Genomic DNA, 27,984 nt, shown 5'->3' on the forward strand with positions numbered 1-27,984 from the left:
GAAATCATGTACTAATTAAAATAAAACGAAAGACAAAAACACAATTTGATCATATCTTTTTAATATGACTGTCATCATTAGCACACAGTGCGTATTTTTTTTAATTTAACAGTCCATGTTTGAAAGTAAACTCTTAGCATGGCACAATATAGTCTGCATTATGCAGTAATATTTAATACAATAAAGTTAATCCATCCATAGCCAAGTGTGACACTGTAGGCCAATGATAATGCACCTGTAATCAATAAGGACCAAATAGGATTGAAGTATTCTGAAATATGCATATTCTGAGGAAGGAAAGCTAGTAATTTCAAACTATTTACTTAACAGAATGCAGCAATATAGTATAAAATTATGGCTCGTTACAGGTGTAGTATCAGAACCAAGGTTAGAGGCACATTAATGGAAAATTAACAATGTTTTTAAGACACTGACCTACTTTGAAAGAAAACTCCCTTTCCTTTCCCTCTTCATTCCTCCCACTTTACTCAGCAAGACCTTAAGTACATCCTTCTTTCTTATGTTTTACATAGTGAATATACAGTAAGTGGTGAGTCTAGAAAATCCATTGTGCACTTTTCCAAGTGAATCACATTTCTGTGTAATGAAAATAACGTTTTTTTGCATTGCTCATCTCTTTCTGAACCTGCCACCCCCACCCCTTGCTAAATTTGCTGAATATTTATAATTGATAAACTCCTGTGCTACCTACCTTCCTAGCCTATGGTAGAATACCAACGAAGTATCCATATTTAATGCCATCTCTCTTAAATTTAGTGGGGTGCACACTCAATAGAGGTTGAAGGAGATGTTGCTTAATATTGCAACATAATGCTTATCTGCATCTTTCTCCTTGTAAAACTGAAATTTGTCACTGTCAGACACAACGTAACAATTCAGGTGACCACCAGTTTTTCCCCGTTTCACAGATATGGCCACATCTTCCTGTTGGAATTTACTTTCTTTCTCCCCCTTCTGTCTCCAACTGCCGGTTTTTAAAGTAATTGATACCTTGACAAGTTTGGTCTTACTCCATCACAGGGATGTGTTCAACCCTTTCCCCTTCTTTGCAACTTAAAACATTCTTGTTTTCCCACTTTTCCAATTATGATGAAGGGCCCTTGACCTAAAACATTTCTTTGTTTATCTCCCCACAATGGAATTGTGTTTCTGTACTACATAATACCCTAAAATTCAATCCAACTCTAACAAACCATATTTGAAACCAATTTAAAGAAAAACATGAAGACAAATACTAACCTCTTCTTAGTGATCACTGCATTAGTTGTTAAAGTAGATGTAAAAGAAATAATTAAGCAACTAAGGAATTAACAAAGGCCTAAGCAAACTCTCAACAAATGAGTTAACTCACCTATGTAATCCAAATAAATCAGGTAATGCATACTTTAATGTGAGGGCATAATATCGAAGTGAATTCACAACTCCAACTTGGCATTTGTTTCTTCAATGTATTCAACTTCTTTTCACAAGGATATGTATTGTTGGAAATTATTCTTCGAAAAACATGCCACAGTGCCGACCTATTTGTTTTTCTGCTTACATTCCCCTCCATATTCTTTGCCTTTCTCAAACTCTGCAATTTGATTGAAAATTTCCAGCAGGTTTTGAGGCATACTTTTCACTGCCTTCCCTGTTGCAGCATTATGATTATGAGGGTTTTCTTTGGAATTTTCCCTTTTATCTTCCCTGTAATGTCTATCTACACTTTCATCTCTCCAGTCCTTGGAGCTACTTTCATGTACAAAGTTCTTTCTTCCATCTCCACTTTTTCCATAATCACATCTTTCATCTTTGCTATTGGAATTAATTAACTGAGAAACTTTCCTCTCATGTTGGTACTTGTCACCTGATAAATGTGAATATTCTGACCACGAAGACTCAAAGTAGCTCCTATTGCTTTTTTCATACGTTTTACTAATGCTTTCATTATCAAATTCATATTCTTGACTCCACTTCCTAATTTTGTCTTGGTCATTTGATTTTTTGTCACACAGTCCCCTGCCTGTATCTGTTTTGTGCCTTTTGTCACGCTGACAATGACTATCATGAGTTCTTGAACTATATAAAGAGTTTCTGTTATCTTCAGACCTACCTTCAAGAGGATCTAAAATTTCAACTGATGATGAAGAAACTGAACAGTACCTTCTTTTCTCCATGATTTCTGACCATTGGTCAACTGGACTTTCATTTTTCTCCAGCAACTTTGCTACTTCCTGTTTCTGATTCAGAAAGGAAGCTGAAGTATCAGCTGGAGGAGTATACCATTCTTTTTTATTGGTATGCATATGATAAATTTTCTCATCACATGAACTTTTACTTAAACGCCTCTTCTGACTACGTGAGGAACCTGAACGTTTTCTCTGTCGCTTCTTTGTTGATTTGTGTTTCCTAGAACGTTCAGGTGAAGATGATGAACTAGACCATGAAGACTCAGGTGAGTCGGGTGAAGACGATGAAGTTGATTTCTTTCTTTTTTTCTTCATTCTAAATGGAAATGTACAGATTATAAAATTGCTCCTACACAGAATCAAATGACAGAATTCTTTTACCTCAATGTACGCATTATTTTGAAAGCTAGATATTGCTAACTCAGAACCCAAGCCATTATTTTTTGAATTACAAGAGATTAGCTGCCACTAAAAGAACAAGACTTTCACTAAACATTCTGTACTTCTGAATAATTGCACAGTATGTTGATGACAAACCACATCACAATTAACTGTCATTTTAGAATAGGGTTTGAAATGTCAAATGTTATCTCCAAGGTCAAGTTTTCAATCATAGAATCAATTTCACTTCAATCAATTGAGCATTTTAACAACAAAGGGAGTATTTAAATAATTCTCAATTTTGAGGAACACAAATAAAAAGGTTTACATACCCAAAGCTATTGGTAGGGAAGGTATAGTATATCCTGTGCTATTAGGTTTTATACATGATCAATGGTGCACACAAAGCCAAAAAATGTAAGGTTGCTCTCCATCTAAAAAATTGAACTACATCTCCAGGCCTTTGCAGTCAGCTTCTAAATAGCTCATTGTGTGAGTCCTTTTAAAAGTACGGGATAGACAAACAAGTAGCAAAGTGAACCATTTTGGATTTGTCTAATTTTAAAACAAATCAAGTATTTTCAATTTCAAAGGCTAGTACAAAAGACTAAAGTCATGGTTACTAATTTGTAATAAACATTAGTATCCTCTACAGATAAACCTTTATATTGAAATCTGTAAAAGATAGCTTAAATTTGTGACCAGTGATCAGTTGCATGCCAGCCAAAAACAAAATGTAAATTCTTCACACATTTTATATCCTACCTTTCCAGATCTCATTTTCTCATGGGGCATTGCACAACTGCATAAACTGCACTCCTCTGAGAAATTTACCTTTTTTCTTCTTTTAACAGCTTACGCAATTTCTCTGCACTTGACACCTCGATTTTTTTCTCTTCTTCTCTCGTTTCTTTTGTTTTTTTTTCAAGTGATTTCTTTTATACCCAGTCATCATGAAATTGCGGCAAAATTGCATTCAGTTTTCAGTCAGCAACACCATTGATAACAATTATATTCAGAAAACCATGTTAAGTTAACAAATAATAACCAAATATTGATCAGTAATAAAAATGTTATGATTTGTATAATTGTTAATCAAGAGAGCATATGAAACAACACATTAGGTTTAATGGAAGCATTGACAGGCAATTAAAAAAATGAATTTCAAAGAAACACAGACGGGCAACCAAAGAAGGAAGAAAGCAGTATATATAAAAGCAGTATGTACAACAAGTTAAAACATTTTGTAGTGAAAAAACAAAATAGGCAAATAAAAAATGTCCAATTTGAAAATCCATAGAAAATCAAAAGACAACGTTTACACAACAGAGAAGTAAACCAAGCAAACAACAAAGCAAGGGAGTCATGGAATATCACACATTTAATCATGATTATTTTAAATAAAGATTTTGTAGAATTTACCAAAATGCGTTTCAGAAAACAAACCAAAATCACCATGTATTACCAGTTGTTCCCCAATGACCAAAGTACAAACCAAGTTTGTGCAGCAGAATCCAGTTCAGATCAGGTGTGGTGTGTAATAAATTTCAGCAGCCGTTGCCCCAGAAAGAAAATGCACACAAAGAAACAGAACAAGGGAAAAAAAAATCAGTAATGCAAGAAAATTTTTTATATAATATGAAACCATCCAACTAAAAATAACTTACGTAAAATAATATCTAAGATTTTGCCAAGGCATCAGTACAAAACATGGAAATCTGATTTGCTTCTCACAATATTAAACAAAAAGAATCATTAAAGTTAACATACAGTAAAGTTAATGTGTTTTCTGGGGGAGGAAAGGAAAAGGAAAGAGGTACGTGAGTGACAATAAAGGGGCTTTACAACATCTGGGGAGCAGGAGAACATTAGTCAGAATGAAATCCTGAACAACCTAGAAATGTGCTGTGATTCAAGCCTACTTATCCCTCAAACAACATCATGAAATAAAATTATCTAGTTAACAACACTGCTTTATCAGAGTTTGCTGTGCAGAAATTGGTTGCTGCCTTTCTCATATTTCAATAGTCATCACACTTCAAAAGATCTTCGATATCTCCAGGTCATTAAATGCATTATACAAATATTAGTCTTAAATCTAAGATAAGAGTGACACTTCAATTTTCATACTTATACTGCTGAACTATCTAAAACATTGAATTGAGTATTTTTGGTTCTAAAGCATTCGTGCATTCATTTACACAACATATTGGTTGAGAGAATTTATTTGCAACCACACAAGTACTTAATATGGATAGATCACAAGGAGCAATATTTTGCCTTTAATCACTGACATTACAAATAGTTTTAATACTTTGGATTTACTTCAGATGAAAAACCTGTCAACTTCAAGGTAGAAATTACAAAACATACAATAGTGCAAGATACAAAAGTAAAATTCAAACAAACCATTGATTCCTTGCCTTTCCAAACACAAAATGTAATGGTAATATTGATTGTGCTTGATTACAATTCTTCTCCTAATATGTTTTTTTCTGAATTCCTTTTGAGTTCTCCTGCTCCATATTATCAAGGACAGACAGGCAATTTACAGAGATTAAGCATTTGAGCCAAACACAAGAAGGTTCTTGTTGTCACCTGTCCTCAAACTTTCCATCCCTCAATGAAATCACTATCTAGATTGTTCTCGATCACAAATGTCAATTCCTGTCCAAATTGATAGCCGGACAAGTCTAGAAAATTGTGTAACATTTGAAAACTTGTAGGCCATAAGAGAAGCGATTTAATCTCGGAACACAAGAAAAATTTTAAACTGGAGAGTACATCTGGTTCCCTCAAATTTTTAATTCTTCAGAATATTGAACACCCTTCTGAAAAATCTTCTAAAACATAGTTCCTCCAGCTTTGATGTGCTAAGCAATACTTCCTTGGTTTAACTGTACAGAAGATTTGTAATTGGGAAGGCATGTCTTTTGTTGTAACTGTGCAAGTTAGAGATGTAAACTGTTTTGTTAGTTTTCTCAGTATAAACTTAGCATGAGAATAGTGCTAACCTCCTCAACAATCCAACATCAGCAAGAAAAGTCACCTCTCTCAAGAGACATTTTCTTTCATAGTCTCAAGGTAAAAACAAAGTCAAATGCACACCTCAACATGTGATAACAATAATGCTATCCAGAATCAACTGTGCATCATCATCTATCCTCCATTCTCCACAAAAACCATCCTAAAAGTTGATCAAGAAAAAACTTGACCAATGTAGCAATGTTTTTTTCTCTCCCAACTGGTAAACTCCCCTCAATGAATGGCCCAAAAGATGGTCAGGACTTCTCCATGTAGCAGGTTAAAGTCCTATATTCCATATCTGACCATTATTGAAATGCAACAGTACACATCTCACACAAACGTGCCATTAGTTTTATTTGCTAAATATATCTAATAGTCTTTTCTGAGTGAATCTGGCAAAAGAACAGTGGTAACTGTTTATATTAAAGATAGAACTGAACTATGTAAATCACCTGCATGTGTTTCCTTAACTTCTGTAAAGCTTCCTCAGCCTCACTGAAAGTTTCATCGAGATTCAATGCTTTTTTATAGCAATTCTCAGCATTCACCAACTTTTCTTCTTCCTCTAACCTGTTAAAATATTTTAAAGAGTAAGTGATCAGTTACTTTCCTGAAAAAAAAGTTATAGAATGGTTGCTGATTTAGAGTGACAATATGACATTACCCTCAAAATTAAGCATTTTCAGAGGCACCACAGCAAGCTGAACTCCACAGTATTAATGCTCTGAGCAATTCCAAAGATGCTGAAATTATCTGAACTTTTAGTTGCAGGGTGGGCCAAAAGTTATAGCTCACTTCTCACTATCTATGCCATACCTCCGTAGTAGGTCACATCTCAAATAACAATGAGTCATACAGGAAAGCGACAGAGAACTTAGTAACATGGTGTCATGACAACAACCTTTCCCTCAATGTCAACAAAACAAAAGAGCTGGTCATTGACTTCAGGAAAGGGGGCAGTGTACATGCACCTGTCTACATCAATGGTGCTGAGGTTGAGAGGGTTGAGAGCTTCAAGTTCCTAGGAGTGACCATCACCAATAGCCTGTCCTGGTCCAACCACGTAGATGCCACGGCCAAGAAAGCTCACCAGTGCCTCTACTTCCTCAGGAGGCTAAAGCAATTTAGCATGTCCCCTTTGATACTCACCAACTTTTATTGATGCACCATAGAAAGCTTCCTATCTGGATGTGTCAGGCCTTGGTATGGCAACTGCTCGGCCCAAGACGCAAGAAACTGCAGAGAGTTGTGGACACAGCCCAGCGCGTCACGGAAACCAGCCTCCCCTCCATGGACTCTATCCATACCTCTCGCTGCCTTGGTGAAGCAGCCAGCATAATCAAAGACCCCACCCACCCGGGTCATTCTCTCTTCTCTCCTCTCTCATCTCTCATCAGGCAAAAGATACAGGAGCCTGAGGGCACATACCACCAGGCTCAAGGACAGCTTCTATCCTACGGTGATAAGACTATTGAACAGTTCCCTTATACAATGAGATGGACACTTGATCTCACAATTTACCTTGCGTGACCTTGCACCTTATTGTCTTCCTGCACTGCATTCCCTGTAGCTGTGACACTTTACTCTGTATTCTGTTATTGTTTTTACCCTGTACTACCTCAGTGCACTGTGTAATGAATTGATCTGTACGAACAAGTATGCAAGACAAGTTTTTCATTGTACTTCAGTACAAGTGACAGTAATAAACCAATACCATATTGCCAGAAATGCTGCCGCTTAAATATAAATAATGCAAAACTGGAATACTATACAAAATAAAAAAACAAAATATATTACTTAAAAATGGAGACCAATGAGATGTCTGTGCTGTAGTGAAATCACGCATCCTCAAACCCATTTCTTACCAGAAACTGTTTTAACTCTTATTGTATTTAATAAAACAGAGCAATTTATAGTACATACAACTTATCAACCATAACATTAAATATCGAATACAATAATTTCACACTCACTGGCCTCCTCTTTCCACTAGAGTCTGACAGAGATATTTCTTTGCATTCCTGTGTGTTGGACAGGTTTCCAAAGCCAAGTCAAAGTCAGAAATAGCTTTGCTTAGACTTCCTTTTGTTGCATAGCTAAAATAAATAGAGAAACAAATATTAATGAGATCCATCACAAAAAGTATTACTTGATGAATTATTTGCAGTTAGTAATCTCACAAGTGAAAGTAAAATGTTTAAAAGAAAAGCATGGAGGAATACTTGAAGTTATTTGGCCCCCTCAAATTATCATGAAAAAAATCATACAAATTACTCCAGACACAGGGTTTAACCAAAACTACCATCTCCAAATTAAATGGTAACAATGTTTGAGCAAAACACATTACTTTTAAACAGAGTACACATATTGATTTACAAATTATGTAGAAACTGTTTGTAGAACTGTGGTAAGATGAAACAGGATTAGTGATTTCCCTGTTGCAATAGCTACATAATGGCCAAATATGTCAACAAGATGGCTGACTTAAGTTTCATTTTAGGCTGTGGTTACACAATTAGGCCTGTCTGAGAAGTTTATTGGAAATCATGTGGTGGTTTCCAGCATATTGCGTATTGGTGGCCTTGCCTTATATGGAATTGTTATTCACTTGTAGGGGACAACGAGACCCTGAACAGTATAATAAGTCTTTTTGAGGGATGTATTGGAGCTTCTCCATGGGCTGGATCGTGACCAGCCAGTGCTTGGCGACCTTGATACCCCTTCATGTCTCGAAGTGTTAGAACTCCCTGGCGGCCAAAGACTGAGTGGTTAAGAATACACAAGCAGCGCTGCTAATTGTTAAATGCTGATAAGTATTACTGTGAATTGCATGCAAGCTTGAGTTTGATTTATTAGTGGAGAAGCAAATAAAGAAGTCTGATTTTTTGTTCTTTTAGTTGAGTTAGACTAGGTTTGTAGCTGTAGTTACAAAAGGCAAATTAGATCTGTAGCTAAGAGTTAACCAAGAGAAACAAAAGGACTGCAGATGCTGGAATCTAGATGAAAAACACGATGATGCTGGAGGAACTCAAACAACACCGCGATCTGCACCTCCCCACTACCAGTCACTTCAACTCCCCCTCCCACATTACCACTGATATGTCAGTCCTCAGCCACCTCCACTGCAGGAGAATTCCAAGCACAAACTGGAGGAACAGCACCTTATTTTCCATCTTGGAACCTTGCAGCCTAACAGCATGAACATTGAATTTTCCCACTTCAGGTAATCCCCACCCCCTTACTCCACATCCCACCCCTCCCACCATGTTTCTTCTCTTCTTCCCACTCCTAGCTTCTTTTTTGATACCTCTCTCTCCTTACCTTTGACCCATCCCTCGGTGGATCTGCTCTCCCCTCCTCCCCCGCACCTGCCTATCACTATCTCTTACCTGCATCTATCACCACCTTGTGCCCACCCTGCCTCCCCTCTTTTGAACACCTATCACTACTCTGCTCTTCCCTCCTATATATTGGACTTCCCCTTTTCCTATCTTCAGTCGTGAAGAAGGGTCCTGACCCAAAATGTTGACCACCCGCTTCTCTCCACGGATGCTGCCAGGCCTGCTGAGTTCCTCCAGCGTCAGTGTTTTTCAATAAAAGTTAACCAAAATTACTTGAGTTACTAATTTCTTTTTTCTTTTAGTTATTTGCTGAATAAAGTTACCTAATCAAGCTATTTGTGTAGTTTGCCGATTCAGTTGCTCAAGAGGAATCAAAAGAAACCTGAGCTCTGTTTTGAGACAAGAACTTCTAAATCCTTAGATCTTGAATAAGCAAACATTAACCAAACTGTAAGACTGCACGAACATAAGACATGGGATGAGTAGACAAAATGGCCCCAGGAGCCTACTTTGCAGTCGTGGTTGGTCTTGTGCCTTGATGCTACTTTCTGGCCTGATCACCATATTCTTCGATTCTCTCAGTCCAAAAAACTATCAATGACTGAGCATCCAAAGTTCTCTGAGGCAGAGAATTCCAGAAATGTACAACTCTCTGTAAAAAGAATATCTGCAGCCGGGTTGGAAAGTGAGTTGTATGGAAGACATGATATTGGGCTATTTCTATTCTTCTAAAAAAAATGAGATGTTTTCCTGTGTAACCTACCTTTATCTCTTTACAGACTCAATGTGTCTTCCACACAGCTCACTTTCCAACCGGCACTGGATATTCCGTGCCCTATCCGTCCCTCCTCTGCCCTCTCTGCATTAAATTTAATTTGTTTTCTCTCTTTCCCAGTTCTGATGAAGGGTCTTCAATCTGAAATGTTAACTTTGTTCTTTTATTCCCCAACAGATGTTGCCTGACCTACTGTTTGCAACCCTTTTTTTGTTTTTATTATGGGTCTTCAGAAGTGTACACAATGTGATTTCTTTTTCCTTCCTGCTTTTCACTGTTACCCTTCCTCAGTTGGAAGGTGATCCATGTTGGTATGACTCTTCATGTTGCATCAGTTGGTCATTCAAGTGAAACCTAGAACAAGTGGACTGCTGAACCATGTGCTCCTCACAGTAGAGCCCAATATAATTTACTACCCTTGTACACAATGCAAACAGCAGTCATTCAGTAGCAATTAGAATCCTGGCCTCCTTAAAACAGACATAAAAGCCAACTGCGAAACTCTCAGAGTGTTATTTTGATTCAGGAGCTTGACACATTGCTTGGACAACACCATTTGCTATGTTTATCCTCATGAATAGATCTAAGTCCATAACTCTTAAAAATATTAAGTGTGTTAAGATCAGCGTGGCCAATTAAGTGTTTCTACAATCATCTACAATCTCTCATATACTTACAGAGCACCACGAGCCACAAGAGCTTCAACATTATTGCTGTCAATTTCTAAAGCTTTGTTGTACTCATTCATAGCATCTACATGGTGTCCTGCTTTAAAATGGTCCACCCCAGCCTTGACACTGTGGGAAATAAGCATAAATTCAATTCAATACAAAATATTCAGTAATTTGTTTCTTCCAATGATTCAAATAGGCAAGTTGATATATTATCAACATTTTATTGAATATTCAAATAAAACATTATGGTGAAGGTATCAAATTATTATTTTAAAGCTACATTATTGGGGATTGGAATTCACTTTTTGGATATTCTAAATCGAAAGATCACCAGGGAAAGAAAACATTATGTTGCTTACTTCCCCATAGTTCTACTGCAGAAAAATGACCCATTGGCTAAATATAAGTAATGTTAATAACAAGGAAACATAAGAAGCCATATATAAACATATAAGCCATATATCAGGAATTAAACTCTGTGCAATCTGTATGAACAGCATGCAAGACAAGCTTTTCACTGTACCTCAATACACGTGACAATAATAATAAACCAATTTCAGTGAAGATATCACAAAAGTAGATTTTGACAATCCACTTGCTCTCGGATGGCTTTTTGTCAGCTGTCCTCACACATTACAAAAGTTAACCAATAGTATCTTTTAAATATGATTGCTATATTACTTCTTCGACTATAAACAATTTGAACATTATGTAAGCAAAAGAAGAGCTAATGAAAGTTTGTATCTGCTTTCCTTGCGAGCAATCCAATCCACAGATCAGTTATACACTTTAGATCAAATGGGTAAAATTACTACCATTCATCCTTTTAAGTTAACCAAACTGTAATCACATACCACTTTAATGCCCAAGATGCTGACTGTTTTTTCCTTAAAGCTGCAGCATAATCATCTCCTATAAAATTTTTGCTGTTGAAGAAAGAAAAGAATCATCAAACTTCATACATGAAAATTATGGCATGTTATTTTAGAATAAGCAGTATTTGTAAGACTACCTCATCAGTTTGGGTAACCTTGAATGCTTACGAACTAAAGCATAAATCAGCAAGAGTATTTTTACTTGTCATTTTAAGAATTCAACTGTGGAAATCTATGAACAGCCACAAATTTATCAACTATCAATCAACCTAACAAGTTGTTGCAGAGTTCTTATACAGAAACAGTGTCGGGATAGAACAAGAAAACAAACTTCTAACAACCTGAAAAGATATTTAAATTGAACATTTTATATTGCTGCTCCATGGTCTTGGCTTTGTAGCAAATCAGAAGGCACAGCATTAAAATATCAATAAACTGCAGATCCTGGAAATCTGAAAGTAATACAAGGTGCCAGAAACACTCAGTAGGTGCTACCTGACCTGCTGTATATTTCCAGCATTGTTTTATTTCAGATTTCCAGCATCTATATTTTGTTGCATGACAGTATCATTGGTAGTAAAATTACGTATGATATCTGTTTTCCATCCAAGGCCACAACAGAAATGAAGTCATTACTGACCTAGAGCACTAAAAAAGTTGCAGTTATGTAAGTGAAAAGCAAAATTTTAACATCTTAAAATTCAAAAAGCTTCTAGTAACCTAATGGATCTTTCTTATCGCAAGTTGGCTCTTTTCCAAAATTAAAACTATCAGTAGCACATTATTTAATTTGTATTTGTTCTATTTTTATTTGACTTGAATGTAGTGTGACGCAGATACCATAGCTTAGTGACACATGTCCAAAGCACTTTCATATCAACAACATTGAATAACTCCTGTTTCTATGTGTTTTTCCCCCCACACAGCAATACAACAGTGCAAGCTTAGCTGGTCAATGCAGTTATGTTGATGCAAATATCACCCAACCGAGAATAAAGGATAAAGAATTCTTTTCCATAAATATCAATCATTATCTTGCTATCTGTTATCTGATATCTTCAGTTATCTTTTCTTTATTGTTACATTGCCTGCACAAAGGTCCTGGATCCATCACAATTTCTAGCATTTCACCAACATCAGTAAGATTTAAACATTTTTCAGTCAAGCAAAAAAAAAAAATTAAGGGAGCTTTACTGGAGCATTACCAAACATAAGAAATATGTTCCAAAGTTTCAGGTTTGGCAACTGCAGGCCAGGTCACTAATGTTGTAATGATTAAATTCAGGGATGATGAAGGGCCTAGACTTAGAGCATCTCAGATAACCTATAACTCTAGACTGGAGGAAATTAGAGATTAAGCAGGTAGAAATAAGGCCATGCAGGTATTTAAAAAACAAAAATTGGTTTATTTTAAATCATGGCATTGCTTAACCAGGAGCCAAGAGTGTTTTTGGTGACATTGCAGGGTGGGTGAGGTTATCAGGATATGAAGGAAAAAACAGGGCTTGGCAAGGATCCTTAAAAGAGACTGGATATTAGCATGTGGGCACTAAAAGGAAAACCATTACAGACAATTCTCTGACTATAACAGGGTAGATAAGAATGGAAATGGTATGCATGGTTTCACCCAACGTGGTCAATTGTGTCAAAGACAGGCCAAAAAGAAAGAGGAGGTTTTGATCACCACTGTTTAAGAAAGGTCTGCAGTACCGAAAAGAAACCAGAGTTCTCTTTGCAACCAAGATTACCTTGGTATAGTAAAGTTTTTGGTAGACAAAAGGATTAATAATCTTATCCACCTGAACTGATGGTGAATGGCTAAACCTGGTCCATAAACATTGAATTCAAGAGGCCAGCTGCCCTAATCCTGCTACTATCATAACGGATAACAGTAATGGCCTGAAAGGAGAATCAGACATCGAAGGTGGCATCAGTGGCTGCAGGAATGTTGTGACTAGAGAAAAATTAAAAACAAATAGGGAGCAAGTTCTTCTCCCAGGATATACAGAGAAGGAAATGGCGTTGAGAGCGAGAAAAAGAAATATTGGTGTAGAGCGATAGAAGGAAGCAGTAAAAAGAAAACAACATCTATGATTAAAACTATGGGAATAGCAAGCTCACATTCGATGGCAAAAATCAAAGACTTAACCATGGATACAGGTTTGGAAGCAACTAGTGAACTCAGAGCACAGAGAATGTGGTGATTTGAAATCACTGAGAATGAATGCTTAGTACAGAAGCTGAGGTAGGAAAGCTGTGAAAAATTCTATAAGACTTGGTTAGGCAGTAGATAATAGCAAGGGAATTGGAACAAAGAGATGCCAAGGGAGAGAGTGCCACAAGAATGGTGGGAACAGGATATGGATGACAAAGTTCACGTGCCCTCCACAAGATTTGGGTGGAACTGCTGGCAAAGGTATCAGCAAGCATGGAGGTGTCACTTTAGGGGACATGAAGTGTATTTCAGAAAGGGTGTTATCACCCATCTACCAAGTTTCTGTCAAGTCAATAGTAGCAAACCAATTGTGGATGGGAAATTCCCTTTTCCACAGTGAATAGAGTGTTTGGGGGAAGATGTTCACAGATAAGGGATCCATTAGTAGAGTCCACAGGATCAGCACTTGGTGGATTGAAATGGATGAGAAAATGGTTGAAAAGCTTAGCCCTCGTAAGCAAGCTACATGGGGAGATTTAGCAAAAGTTTAATAGGGAAAGTGGGATTGGTGCTTTTCTGGGGATCTCAACAGAGGCACAGTGGAAATCAAGCCCAGAATGATAGCAGTGGATTAGGAAGGAAAACTGAAGGGTTGAGTCCAGATTTGGTTTCTTATTTAATGTTGAAACCTCTTATTTGAAACATTAAATTCATTTATTACTAATAATATTCTGTATTTTGCCCCTAACTCAGTTCTTCAGCTGTTCATATTCCAGAACATACCTCTGGCATCTCCAACTTGTATGACTTTAACATGACCTCATTTCATCCATTTTCCACGTACTTCAAATTGTCCAAACTTTCATCACTAATATTCTGCCCCATCTTCATCTGACTCCATGTTCTTCAACACATTTTAAATCTTTGCCTGCAAATCTCTCCAGAGCCTCTCTTAGATCTGGTTGGACTATCCTTTCCTCCCAAATGTTGCCTTCCATTTGCACTTTCCTTCACCCTACCAATGGCAATAAGAATTATCTACCATGTTACAGACTCAGTGAAAGTCCCTTTAAGATAGAGAGTGTGTGTGTATGTGTGTGTGGGGCGTGCTTACGTCAATAGAAGATAAAGGACGTAATGACGTTGTTGAAGAAGTTAGAAGAGAGAGAGAGAGAGAGAGAGAGAGAGAGAGAAGGGAGAGAGACACCAGCCTGCTTGTTTTCTCTATCGATGGATGAGAAACAATAACTGTGTTTGCTACTGAAATCCATGTATGGAAGTTGGAAGTAATCCGGTGGAGTTCACTTTGTTGCTGACCCGTAGAAGGAAACAGGTATTTGTGTGTGGACGACCACGATTCGGATGCTTTTCGGGGTGAGGGAGTCACTACCAAGTAAACACTGAAGTGTCGTTTGGGTTCCATCGTGGAACATTTGGATTTCGTATTTACTCTCTCTATGTTTCTCTACATCTATGTCTTATCTTAAGACAACGGTGGGTGTTGAAGAAGCCCTTGCTCATGTTTCACCTTATGGCTTGCGGAACTGAACTTTAAGAACCATTCCGGAACTTGGAGTTTGGGACTTTGTCACACACACACGAAGAGTTTAGTTTTGGGGTTAACGTTCAAAGTTTAACATTTTTGAATTCTAACATACTAACATTTTTACTTTTATTTTACGTATTATCATAAGTAGTGATTAATAAAATAGTTTTTAACACTGAATCATGCTCAGTGTGTTTCTTTTGTTGCTGGTTCGTGACAACCAACATGATCCTACTCTATGAGGCTCGACTCTAAACCTATTTTGTCAAATCTCCCTTCCATCAATTGTCCAGCAATGCATCTTAATAAATCCCTCCTTTACACCATTTGTGAAGTGTCTTAGATGATACCTGCTCTTAAAGGTGCCATAAGCAAATTTGACCTCAGTTTCTGAAGAAGACAAATAAAGATTTGTGATGTTGGAGTGAAAGGTAAGAAAGCGTCAAACAATTGAAACTGAAAAATATTGCAATTCTAAATTGATTGTTACATCAGATATTTCATCTTTTGAAACTCAGCCTCAAAATATATTAATTCTGAAAATCTCACCTCTGCAACCCTCTCATCAGGGATGGCGATTCAATTTCACTAATTCCAAGTTTGCCCAATAAATATTCAACTGTTGATGGATTAGCAAATCCAAGTGTGTGGTGTAAAACGCTGTCATATGTTTCTGTAACATGACTGTCCAGTGTTGAATTTCGCCTGTGGATAAGAAAGCAAAGTATCTTAAAATGTTAAAAGCCATAGCAGGAATCAGTTTCTGATACTAGAATAGAAAACTATATCATCATCCGCTCCTATTTGATACGTTGTGAGGAGCAAATGACTCATACTGAACACCAATAGTAAAGGAGATGCTGTCTCTTGGAAGAGATGTTTAAAAAAAAGTCACAACTGCCCTCATGGGTGGGTGGATGTAAAAGAAATTGTATTGAACTGCATAATAGTACCCACGTTTCAGAAATATTTCATGGTTTTTGAAGTGCCTCCAAAACATTAGGTCTTTAAAAGGTTGAGGGAATCTAGAGGATTCTACATTACATCTACATTAATAATAAATCAAAGGCAGCTGGTCAGGATGTCTGAAGGAGCAATTTATAAATCACCCAGGGAATGAAGAAACAGTGCAAAATGGAAGCTATGGGTCTAATTTTCACAATGGCACCTCCAGTTTTCTTTTAAAACCTGGTAATTTATAGAATCAAATTATCCAATTACATACCAAACACATTTTAACAACAAATTTTACTAAAATCATGTCCTCTCAAAACATAAGGAAGTTTTGCCTGAAAGTTCAACTTTGTACCACAAGTCTCTTGCACAACCAGTTTCTTTCAAGTCAACTTGCCACATACACGAGGCACAAGAGCTTCTCCATCAGCCAAGACAGATTATCAAGACTGTGGTGCGTGTAAAGTAGCATAGCAATTTGCTATATAATCAGACAATTTATTGTACACATTCTGTAGGAAAGGAATGGGAGAGAACTGCATCAACAAGAAAAGTTACTTCTTTTCCAGTCAAAATAAAAGTAGGAGTAAATATTTCATTTAACAAAACTGTCTCAATCGATTTTGCATCACCCCTGTGCCACTATCAAGGTAGGGAGTACGCCATTGGGGTTGATCTGTGCTGTCATTTAAACTTACCGTGCAGGTGAAAATGTAAGCTTCTCTGTCAGAAAGGGCGAAAAATACCTGAATCAAGCAGAAACTTTAGGAAGTGAGCACATCAGCTGATTAAATGATGCTGATGGATTCAGAGAAATTCTGCACTCATCTAGTAATCAATAGAAGCCAAATTATAAGTTGAATGAATATTTTAAGTACTATTCTGTAAAATGTACTAATTTTTAAAAAATCATCTCAAACTATATTTTGGATTGTATTTTAACACTGAAATTTAATGACAAATGCTATTACATTAGATTTCAAGGATGCCTGCATCATATACCAAATGTTAAGTTGCTTAAAATGTTTTCTTCTTAATTGGTCCCTTGGGATCAAGGATGATTTCTTTCCATTTAAGGTCCATGGGTGCCATTGTGGATTTTATGGAGGATGAAGTGCCAGGGAGATTTAAAAAAAGGTGAGATAAATGGGCAATGATATGGCAGATAGAATATAATGTGGAAAAATGTGAGCTCATCCACTTTGGTAAAAAAAAATAGAAAAGTGGAATAATTTTTTAAATTACAAGAGACTGAAAGGTGTTGGTCTTCAGAGGGACCTGTGTGCTCTTACAGATGAATCACTGGAAGTTAACATGTAGGTACAACGTGGCAATTAAGATGACAAATGATATGTTGGCCTTTACTGCAAGAGGATTCATGTACAAAAGTAAGGAACTGTTACCCCAGTTATTGTAATTACATAGGACCCCCTTGAGCCCGCACCTGCAACATTGTGTATGGTCTTCATGCTCAAGAAAGGATATACTTGCAATTGAAAGTGCAAAACAAAGGTGCACCAGACTGATTTCTGGGATGAGGCTTTATCACATGACAATAGATTTATCAGATTGAGTCTACACTCCATAGTTCAGAAGAATGACAGATGATCTTAATGAAATATATGAAATTCTTAAGGGGCTTGGCAATGTTTATACAGTGATGAATGTTTTCACTCTAGGGTGCCTAGAACCAGGAGGTACAGTACTAAGACAAGAGCTGCCATTTAGAACAGAGATGAGAAGAAATTTCTTCACCCAGAGGATAGAAAAAAATCTTTGGAATTCTTTACTCAAGAGACCTTGTTGGCTCAATCACTGAGCTATTTCACATGAAAACAATAGATTTTTGGATATTAAAAGAACCACGGGTTACTGTTGGAAAATGATGCCGAGATAAACGAGAAAACAGATAATGAGAGGCCGAACTGCCTTCACCAGCTACTATTTCTTATTTTTGTAGTTCAGCAATGACTTGGAGTTTAGTTTCTGAATGTTAATGTGTTCAAGCATTGCCTGAGTACTGTAATTCAATGACTCAGGTTAGGGTAACCTTGGTTTGGAGTGGAGATGAAGAAAACTGAATAGTTTTCTGTTTGCTCTACAAATTAGTTCTCTTCCAGCAAGGAACTTTTTGGAGGCGAGATGCAGTAATACAGCTCAGAAGAGGAGGGCTGGTGCAATGACACAGCTTTGATTGAGCCCAGCCTGAACTGGTTTTGGTGGACCTGTTGGACAGGATCACAATTTTCGTAATATCAGGTTTCATCCATGGCATGGTAATAAATTTCTGAGCATTATCTAATTTGAGAAAGTTGCTCTATAATCCCTCTCGGTTGACAGAGTCTTAGACTCTTTTAAGGCCAAGAAGGCCCAGTACAGTCGTTGGTGCTGCTACTAACGCTTTTCTTCGATTTATCACAGAATGAAAACCATATCCATTGTTCTTCTTGATGGATGGAATATGACTCTGAGAGGAGGGAATGGAGGAAGAGCCTTCCAATTGCCTTCCCTCTGCATTTCATGCCAGTAGCATTCCTCTGCAATGTTTTAATGCTTTAGCAGAAATTTAATCTGCTCCAGATACCTTCTTGTATTTCAAACGCCTCTTGCTGGACTGGGGGAAGTACTAAGTTAAAGACTGTGTCTTGATTGAGGGGATCTTCATAAGACCTCCTGCCAGCTGGCAATGACTGGTTCTACGTCCTTGGCTCAGGGGATCCCTAAGTGTCTAGGTTTTGGATAGTCCTGAAAGTGCTGAAGAATCCATGCCTGTTGTGGTTTTTGGCTTATTGCTGGATCCCCTGAGCTCCTTCTACCCACCATCTATCATTAAGATCACAAAACTTTGTTGGACCTATGCTTGCAGATTAGTTTGTCTCCATTTTTCCAAGTTTTCAGTCCAAGAGGCCTTGTGTTTATGATTAATTAAGCCCTGGATTTCAACATTGATATCATTGAACCCTATTCTGATGTTTTCTGAAAAGCAAACAAAAACTGCAGATGTGGAAATCTGAAATAAAAACAAAAAAAAATTACTGAAGGTAGACAGCAGATCAGACAGCATCTGTGGAGAGAGAAACAAAATTAACATTTCAAGTTAATGACCTTTGAACAAAAATGCAAGGTGGAATTGCTAAAGGGCATAGCTCTCTGGCAGAAAAGCCAAATATCTCTTCACAAAATGTTAATTATGGGTACTTCAGGGCAGACCAGATACTGCAAACAATGTGCAGCTCCATTTAATTGGAAGTCAGTAGGTTGTCTGAGATGATAACTGAGTCAAGCTTTCTTTCCAGAATCTTTGAGCTTTTTGACATTAACTATCCTGCACCAGCATTCCCATTTCATCTCCACTAAGAGACCAGGGTTGATAGAGATGACAAACTGTAATATATGGGGGTTGGTCCACCAGTCATCAATACAGGCGATCCCAGCATTATGGAGGGTGGGGTGGGGGTTGCCTTCCTAGAAAACAGGCCACATTGCAACTTTTCATAACACAAAGCCACATCATCTGCGTGTGCATCAAGAAACATGAGTTGAAAAGCAATTTTGTGTTGATTGGTTTACATTTTTCCCCACACAAATTCCATGAGAGCGAATTTTATTCCATATCTCAAATTGTTGGGTAATGATTTATTAATTCTGTAAGGGCTAATTTCTGTGAGCCGAACTGCCATAAAGGGTCACCTATACCTGTCACTGAGCAAGTGATGCGTCCTCCTTGCGGTCCTTGCCCTATGACTTAATTCAGCAGGTGGCGATATCTGGTCCTTGGGTTTTGTACCACCTTCTCTGATGAGACAAGGTGTTGATTATGACAAGGCCATATTCCAAGCATTTCATCAGGAAGAGCACACCAATGCAGTTAACTTTTCCTAACTCTTCCTTGCTTATCATGGCATTCCAGAGGTGTGTGTCATTTCCAACTCTGGCATTGACGTGGAAGATTAACTTGTTTCCATTCGGGATTAGGACCTCGACCACAGATTCTGACCACTAAGCTGCAGGTCTCATGTGACGTGGTTGCTGGAGCTGGGTTAGTGGGGATGGAAAACACGTAAATACACACATACATAAACCATACTGAGAAACCAACAATACAAGCTATCATTCAGGTTGATGGAGGGGAAAAGGGAAATAAAGGTCATCACTGTGGTATTTTGTTTTAGTACCTGTAGTATGTGGGAAGATCTTCGCTACTGATAACACCCAATTTCCAATGAGAAAGGCGAGTTGGAAGAACCGAAGGGCGCAAAGTTACCGCAAGTCTTTCATGGTAACGATCAACATCTTTTACAACAACTGCAAAACAGATTTTTTTTAAAGAAATCAGAGATGTACAGTAGGTTGAGAGCAACATTTCAGTCGACAACAATTTTCCAGTAAGCATTCATATCAATTGTCAGTACCTCTTACAAGATCTCCTACTTGAAAGTAAGACAAAGGATCTTCATGTTTTCCATGTGAAGGTACATCTCTTACAGGACAAAGTGCCTATAATAGCAACATTTTAATTAATACATTGTTCAATTTTCTTTTATGTATTTTAGATTTCCTAAAGTCAGAGCAGGGCAAATTAAGAAGGTTTGATTAAAATAATAGTTTTGTGTACAGAAACATGAGTGCTGAGTCTTTAAACTTTCACAACTCTTTGAAGAAAAATCAATTAATTGCAACTTTCCTCAAATAATTACAGGCCAGATAAAAGTTATAATTTTGAAAAAGCATTACTGAAAGCGATTAGAAGCCTTAGGATTACTTGGTATGGTTAGCACATTGATGACCCAACTGACTGTTCAACTCATTGAATGAAGTAAACATGAAGGATACAAATTTCATCACAGAGCTCATAATATATTCCTTTACATCTCAAGTTATATACACGATTAAAAGTCAGAGGAGAAGTAGATTCGAAATGTGGCTAGATTTGGCAAGTATTTTCTCATCCCTGTCAAATATATGCTGATCCATTTATTATTAAGTGCATCATTTTCACAATATTACCTTTTTGTAATAAAAGATACATGAGTCATTATCTTACCGTTATTTCCAAGGATTCAATGTCCCGGCCGAGATCCCCTCCAAGACAGATCAATGTTAGAAAGAACCCAAATTCACGAATAGATGCAACTCGTCCAATCACAATGTCCCCACGTTCAATATCACGGAAGAAGTACTGCCTTTTGTCATCACTTGGAACCTCCATCAACTGTTCCAAAGGAGGCATAATTGCATAATAATCTGAAATAATAAAGACATTGAAATATTTCTTTCTATATCAATCAACACAAACCCATTAATTATACTTTTATCCCAAATCAAGGTCTATACGAAATAAGGAGCATAATATATATTCTAAAAGGTTACTTAATTAGAATAACATTTTCAAATGAGTTAGCAAATTTTCTAAATTATCACTGATTTCCTCAGTTCTACATCGATAAAAATATGATCTGCGTACTTGTTCCTGTCCTGCTCAGAGTCAAGGCTCCCAAGGACAATTATAAAAAAGAGTAGATATCCCTGGACAAATAGCTTACATGTCTACAAGTACTTCACAGTCAATAAAGTAATTTCAGAAGTGCTGTCAGCATTGTTATGCAGGAAATGCATACATTAATTTGCACAGAACAAGGTCCCACAACAACAATGAAATAAATGGGCAGATCATCTGTCTTTGTCACTGGCTCAGTAATAAACATTGAACATATTCTTCAAGTATGTCTTTTGCATCCAACAGAGTTGTAGTTGGTTCCTCTGAAAGCCAACACTTTAAGCATGGATCAACACACAAAATGCTGGAGGAACTCAGCAGGTCAGGCAGCATCGATGGAGAGAAATGGACAGTTGATGCTTTAAGTTGAGACCCTTCATTTGGACTTCAAGCATGCATCACTCCCTCAGTACTCCAGACAAATACCGGTCTGGTTTATGTATTCATGTCTCTTAAGTTATAAATTAACCCACAGGAATCACTTCTAACTAAAATGATTTCAGAATACTCTTGGACAGTCACTAATTTACTTCAAGATACTTAAGGCAGAAATAGAGGAATAGTTCTTCTTCCTACAAGTTTGGCAGGAAAATTTACAGGATCTATGAAAACAAGGAGGAAAGGAGGGTCAATTTGTCCAAAAGTTGGGGGAAGAAAATTTGTATAAATATTTACAGAAGATCATAGGCTATTATAATCAAATGCAGAAATTTCCTCCCCCCCCCCCCCCACCCAAGTTAATGAAACACCAAAAATAGACATAAAATAACAGCTCAGGCAACTCTCGTATAAAAATCACCTTCTGTCTCTTCATCATTCAGTTCAGTACTAACAGTTGATTTCCACGACGGAGCAAACAGAAGGTCTGCTTTTCTTGCGATGAACTGCTGTATGCCAATATTATCAATTCTTCTATCCTTTCTGCAAAACAGTAATGCTTTATATCAAAATTAATTATTCTGTGTTGTGGTACTGCCCAACCATTCATAATTTAAAAATTGGCATGTCATGAAATTAAGCAGATTGACTGATTTCATTCAAAAATGTTTGAATTTATACTTGAGCCAGTAGCTCATTAAAATCAGATACAGTCAAAAGATTGTCAGTTTTCATATAAAATCATATTTTCCATTTCCTTTTAATAAGAAGGCCATTTTGGCCCATTGAGTCCATGCTGGCTCACAGAACAATTACATTTCTCATTAGTTTTCCTTATAACTGATTACCCCAACATTCCCAGCAACAATGCCCCCACACCTCCACCCCTCTCCCCTAGATTCAACCATTCACCTACACATTAGGGCAATTTGCAGTGGCCAATTAACCTACCCTTCTTTGCAATGGTGGGAGGAAACATATACAAACACAGACAGCATCTAACATCAGGATTGACTCAGGTCAATGGAGCTGTGAAGCAAGAGCTCTCTTAGCTGTATCACTCTGCCACCCAAATGATTCAAGAAAATCTGTGTTGTAGCAAACAGATTTACCATTGATTTTTCTCCAGAAATGTTCCAACAGTTTTTAATTAACATTCAACAAATTCTTTCTTTCTATGTTTGCACATAGAACAGTACAGCACAGTATAGGCCCTTTGGTCCACTATGTTGCACCGACCGATATAAACCTACTCCACAATCAATCTAACCCTTCCCTCCTACACAGCCTATAACCCTTCATTTTTCTTACATCTATATGCCTATCAAAGAGCCTTTTAAACCTCCCTACTGTATCAGCCTCTACAACCATCCCTGGCAGTGTGTTCCAGGCACCCACCACTCTGTGTTTTAAAAAACCCTACCTCTGGCATCTCCTCTAAACTTTCCTCCACTCACCTTAAACAGATGTCCTCTGGTATTGGCCATTGTCGCCCTAGGAAAAAGGTGTTGGCTGTCCACTCTATCTATCCCTCTCATAATCTTACACACCTCTATCAAGTCACCTCTCATCCTCTGTCACTCATAAGAGAAAAGCCCTAGCTTGCTCAACCTTTTCTCATAAGACAATTTCTCTAATCCAGGCAGCATCCTAGTAAATCTCCTCTGCACCCTCTCCAAAGCTTCCACATGCTTCCTATAATGAGGTGACCAGAACTGAGCACAATACTCCAAGTGTGGTCTAACCAGAGTTTAATAGAACTGTAACATTACCTCGTGGCTCTTGAACTCAGTCCGCCGACTGATGAAGGCCAGTACACCGTACGCCTTCTTAGCCACCCTATCAACTTGCACAACAACTCTGAGGAATCTATGGACTTGGACCCCAAGATCCCTGTTCCTCCACACTGCTCAGAATCCTGCCATTAACCTTGTGCTCACCTTTAAGTTTGATCTTCCAAAGTGTATCACTTCACACTTTTCCGGATTGAACTCCATCTGCCACTTCTCTGTCCAACTCTGCATCCTGTCTATATCCCGTTGTAACCTACGACAACCTTCCACACTATCCACAACACCATCAACCTTCATGTCATTTGCAAACTTACTAACCCACCCTTCCACTTCCTCATCCAAGTCGTATATAAAAATCACAAAGAGCAGGGGTCCCAGAACCGATCCCTGCAGAACACCACTAGTCACCGACCTCTTTGGTTTGGTTGAATTCAAACTGTCCTGCTTTACACTAAAACAATGCAGTCAGCCACAGGGTATGGATAATGTGTAACCAAAGAATAATTGTTAGGAAGGAGCTTGAGAAGGCTGTTAGGATGAAGAAATATACACCACATCAACAGATCCCTCACATAAGTAATTTGGGCTTTACCATCCTTGTGGACTTAAAAGATTGTTGGGAACTATCTGAAAAATTAAGTTCTAAATAGGCCAACTTGGTCTTGGTCCCTTGATTCCTTTCTCATGTAACTGTTGATCTAAAAACTTTGTTTTACCCTCAAGTGAATGACACAGTACTTGTTGCCCTCACATCAGGAATAGCCATTCCAAACTGTTGTCACCAATTATCCAACCCCAGCTTCCTCGTGCCTTTGAAACAAGTCCTAAAGACTCGCTGAGAAGCAAATTAAAAACGCAGGCGCTGAAAATCTGAAATGAAAAGAGAAGGTACTGAAATACTTAGATCAGGAAGCATCTGTGAGAAGAGAAACAGTTAATGTTTCAGGTGACAACCTTTCTTCTAAACGTGAACCTGAGATTCTGTTTCTCTCTCCATGGATGCTGCTTAACCTGATAAGTATTTCCAGCATTTTGTATTTTACTTTAAGAATCTCATCACTTCCTTCTCAGATACACTTCCATTTTCCATCAGTGATACACACAAAATGCTGGAGGAACTCAGCAGGTCAGGCAGTATCTATGGAGGGAAATAAACAGTCAACATTTATTTCCCTCCATAGGTGCTGCCTGACCTGCTGAGTTCCTCCAGCATTTTGTGTGTGTTGTTCCAGATTCCAGTATCTGCAGAGTCTCTTATGTTTCCATTTTCCTTCATTCCATCTGAAGCTCTCATATTGGTTATTTGTTCCTGTCAAAGCACAAATTACATATGGTATTCTCTGGGCCACTGTGCTTAACCCATCAGGCTATGATCCACTTATGAAATCCACGCTATTACCCTCCCTAGCTTCAATCACAGATGTAGCAAGATCAGTAATAACCCTGGAGTCCAATTCAATCAACAGGACAGCTTTGCATCCATGTCTTCCCCTTTGCCAGTGTGATACTGCACCTACCTCAGTTCAACTCCTGCTCAATCTTCACCTTTGCTTCTATTAATTCCAGATTTGACTATTTAAAAACTCTTCCCATTTGTCCTCATTCTTCATGAACTTATTCAACCAAAACTACTGCTATCTGCATTTTCCCACAAACTGTGTTTGAAAGCTACAATTTAAAATGCTAAGTTTGTGTTTTAAACTCTTTATGGCTTTGCCTCCTTGCTTTTACTGTTAACATCCCAATCACTGGAACTGGCACCAAACTCTGGACTGCTGACCAACCTAATTCCTTCTGGATCAATCCACCACAAATCATGGAGCTGTCTCAACCTCACAAATTGTTTTATCCTAAACTTCTCTATTTCGCCTTCCACATTTAAGATTCAACTTAAAGCATGAAGATTTCAGTCATCCTTCCCAACCACTATTTTTGGCTCTGTCTTCATGTTTTCATGACATCTCTTTGATGGTTTACGATATTTTTCACATTTGAAGTTATATAAATCTAAGCTGTTGATGTTTTCTGCTTTTGTCAATTCAAACTAGATCAAATGAATGAACACTAGTTTCTGCTGGTAGGAATCTACTTCTACATCTAATGATTAAAAAGGACATTAGAAACAAATCTGAGAAAATAAAAACTGGAATTGTGTCACTAACCTATGAAAAGTAGGTTAAGTAAGCTAACAGACGTGAACAAGTCTTGGTGAGAATTAAATCTGGGCAGCAGAGTTTTAAATCAGGTTTAGTCTATGGAAGTTGGAAAATAGCTACAGACTGTTGAAATAATCAAGCTTGAAAAAAAATAATGGTATGAAACAGGATTTCAACCACTGATGGGCTGACCCAGGCTCAGAAATTATTTATGTTTCAGGGACAAGTGTAGGGAGTAATGCCAAGGTAGCAAAGAATCAAGATGAGCACAAGACAGTGGCCAGAAAGAACAACGTAATTAGAAACTGGAAACAATTTACTGGAAATGTCAAGAAAAATTGCTTGAGTTTTCTTAGTGTTCAGAATTAAAGGAAATTTATAACAAAGGAGGTCATTCTGCCTATGTTGTCCATGTTGTTCAATGTAATACCACCTTCAAGTACTTGATCTATGGAAGTCGCAGGTCTAAGTACACATCCAGTCATTTCTTTTCTTATTGGCAAGACTCTGTCTCTTGTGCCATTCCACACCATGCTTTCCAGACCTCTACCATCATTGCCCTTCCAATCCTCTTCCAATTATTTTATGTTTACATCCATTGGTCTTTGACCTCTTGACTACAGGAAATACGTCATTCTTCTCCATATAGGCTTATCAATTTTTATACAGCAATTAAACTTCCCTCTAGCCTCAAAGAAAGTCACCCCGTCTACCCAATTCTTCCTCAAAACTAAAATATTCTAGTATTGACATTGTATTCTAATCTTCTTTACACCCCTTCCAGTACAATCATACTTTAAATTGAAGAAACGTTCACTCATTCATTCCGATTACCATACAAAAGGTGAAGCATCAATGGAGGCATCAAGAGAGCTGGCAAGTATAAATACCACAAACAAGCTGTCAGCATATCTTTGGATGACGTGAAACAAAAATGGGTGAGAAAACACTGTAAGAAATTATATGGCTACAGCTGGATAGTTAAGAGTGGAACCAGGTTGGAAGACCATTGGAGATCAGTTCTGTGCTGTACTGTTCTATGTTTTATGTTCTAATCATGTGTGTGTCAAGAACTGTAGGCAGATTAGGGATGAGGAGGAGTTATGCATCACAGTTACAGTTGTGGATGTCAATAAAGGATTTTAAAACCAAGATTACAGCACTTACAGTAAATCCTAATGAAGGATGCCAATTTAACATGTTCAGAGTCACCTACCGACCTTGCAACCTCACCATTCTGATAACCATTGGGTTGCCTTGATGTTCTAACACTTTCAGAAATTCTTCTCGAGATACAAACCAACAACACAATTGCTAACCATTGAGGAACTGAGTGAAATCCATCAGTACGTACTGACCTGCAGCCTGACTAGTGAAATGGTTTGCTTTTCTTTAAAATATTCTACAGTTGAAAATTTAAAAAGGACTTAAGAGTGACTTTTATTAACTCTGCAGCAACATATGGACGTGCAAGGAAGAATCAGAAAATCAGTCAAAAAGCTGTGTGACATGACTCCATAAATGTAAGTTTACAGAAAATAAACAGGCACGCAAACAAGCAACAGGCCTGTTGGGAATCGTTTAAGTTCGATAATTTAATAAGTTGCATTTGTTTTACGGCGATTGAATCATCCACGACACGGGGCTCCGGTGTTGCTGGTTAAAGAAGCCGTGTTGATGCTGAAGCCCAGTTAAACGGATACCGTTTACCTGTGATGCAGCGCTGTTTTCAAGAACTCGGCCGAAACGCTTTGAATGTCTGGGTTCTCATATTGCTCACTTTTCAAAAGGGATAACAACGTGGGCCCGTGATAACCCACCGCCTGGCGCATGAGATCCTTGTTCATATTCAGCATCAATTTAACTCACGCTAACCAGGCTCCTCCGCATCCTGCCCTGGGAAGGCGAAGCGTGGACAAGACGGCGAAGGCCCAGTGGGCTGCTCCCGCTCAGCGCACATGCGCATCCCCCGCCGTTCGGCGTCGACTGCGCATGCGCACACTCTGCCTCTTGGACCTGTTTGACATCCCAGAGTTCGCCCCAGATCACCTGGAACATTGTCTTTGGCTGTGTCCGCAGTGGCTGCACGGCTTGCTCAGGATTTCCAGCAGAGTATTCTCTGTTTTGTTTTGTAAGTGGCATGTATGTCATGGAAAAAGAGAGAAAGGCATGATGAGGACCAGTGAAGGGAAAGATGGGGGAAAAGAGGAAGCCTGAAACTGGGAAGGGAATAAAGAAAGAGA

General features: G+C 38.0%; 1 protein-coding gene across 3 annotated transcripts; it reads right to left on the reverse strand.

Moving 5' to 3' along the window:
- Positions 1–79: 79 nt before the first annotated feature.
- On the reverse strand, positions 80–27,725 carry ttc14 (tetratricopeptide repeat domain 14). Of its 3 annotated transcripts, none has more exons than XM_052018746.1 (12): positions 27,452–27,725; positions 22,214–22,335; positions 20,962–21,161; positions 20,330–20,414; positions 20,093–20,222; positions 15,513–15,668; positions 11,242–11,313; positions 10,391–10,510; positions 7,571–7,693; positions 6,050–6,167; positions 3,405–3,505; positions 80–2,505 (listed from the first exon to the last, which is right to left on the reverse strand). In XM_052018746.1, the coding sequence occupies exons 1-12, from the start codon at positions 27,595–27,597 to the stop codon at positions 1,542–1,544; spliced, it is 2,337 nt and encodes a 778-aa protein (XP_051874706.1). In that variant the 5' UTR covers positions 27,598–27,725; the 3' UTR covers positions 80–1,541. The 3 variants fall into 3 exon arrangements, with proteins under 3 accessions (XP_051874706.1, XP_051874707.1, XP_051874708.1); XM_052018747.1 differs by having other exon boundaries at positions 27,522–27,669; XM_052018748.1 differs by having other exon boundaries at positions 2,373–2,505; positions 3,405–3,480; positions 27,452–27,669.
- Positions 27,726–27,984: the final 259 nt, after the last annotated feature.

Source organism: Pristis pectinata, chromosome 6 (assembly GCF_009764475.1).
Source record: "Pristis pectinata isolate sPriPec2 chromosome 6, sPriPec2.1.pri, whole genome shotgun sequence".
In the NCBI taxonomy this organism is placed as follows: domain Eukaryota; kingdom Metazoa; phylum Chordata; class Chondrichthyes; order Rhinopristiformes; family Pristidae; genus Pristis; species Pristis pectinata.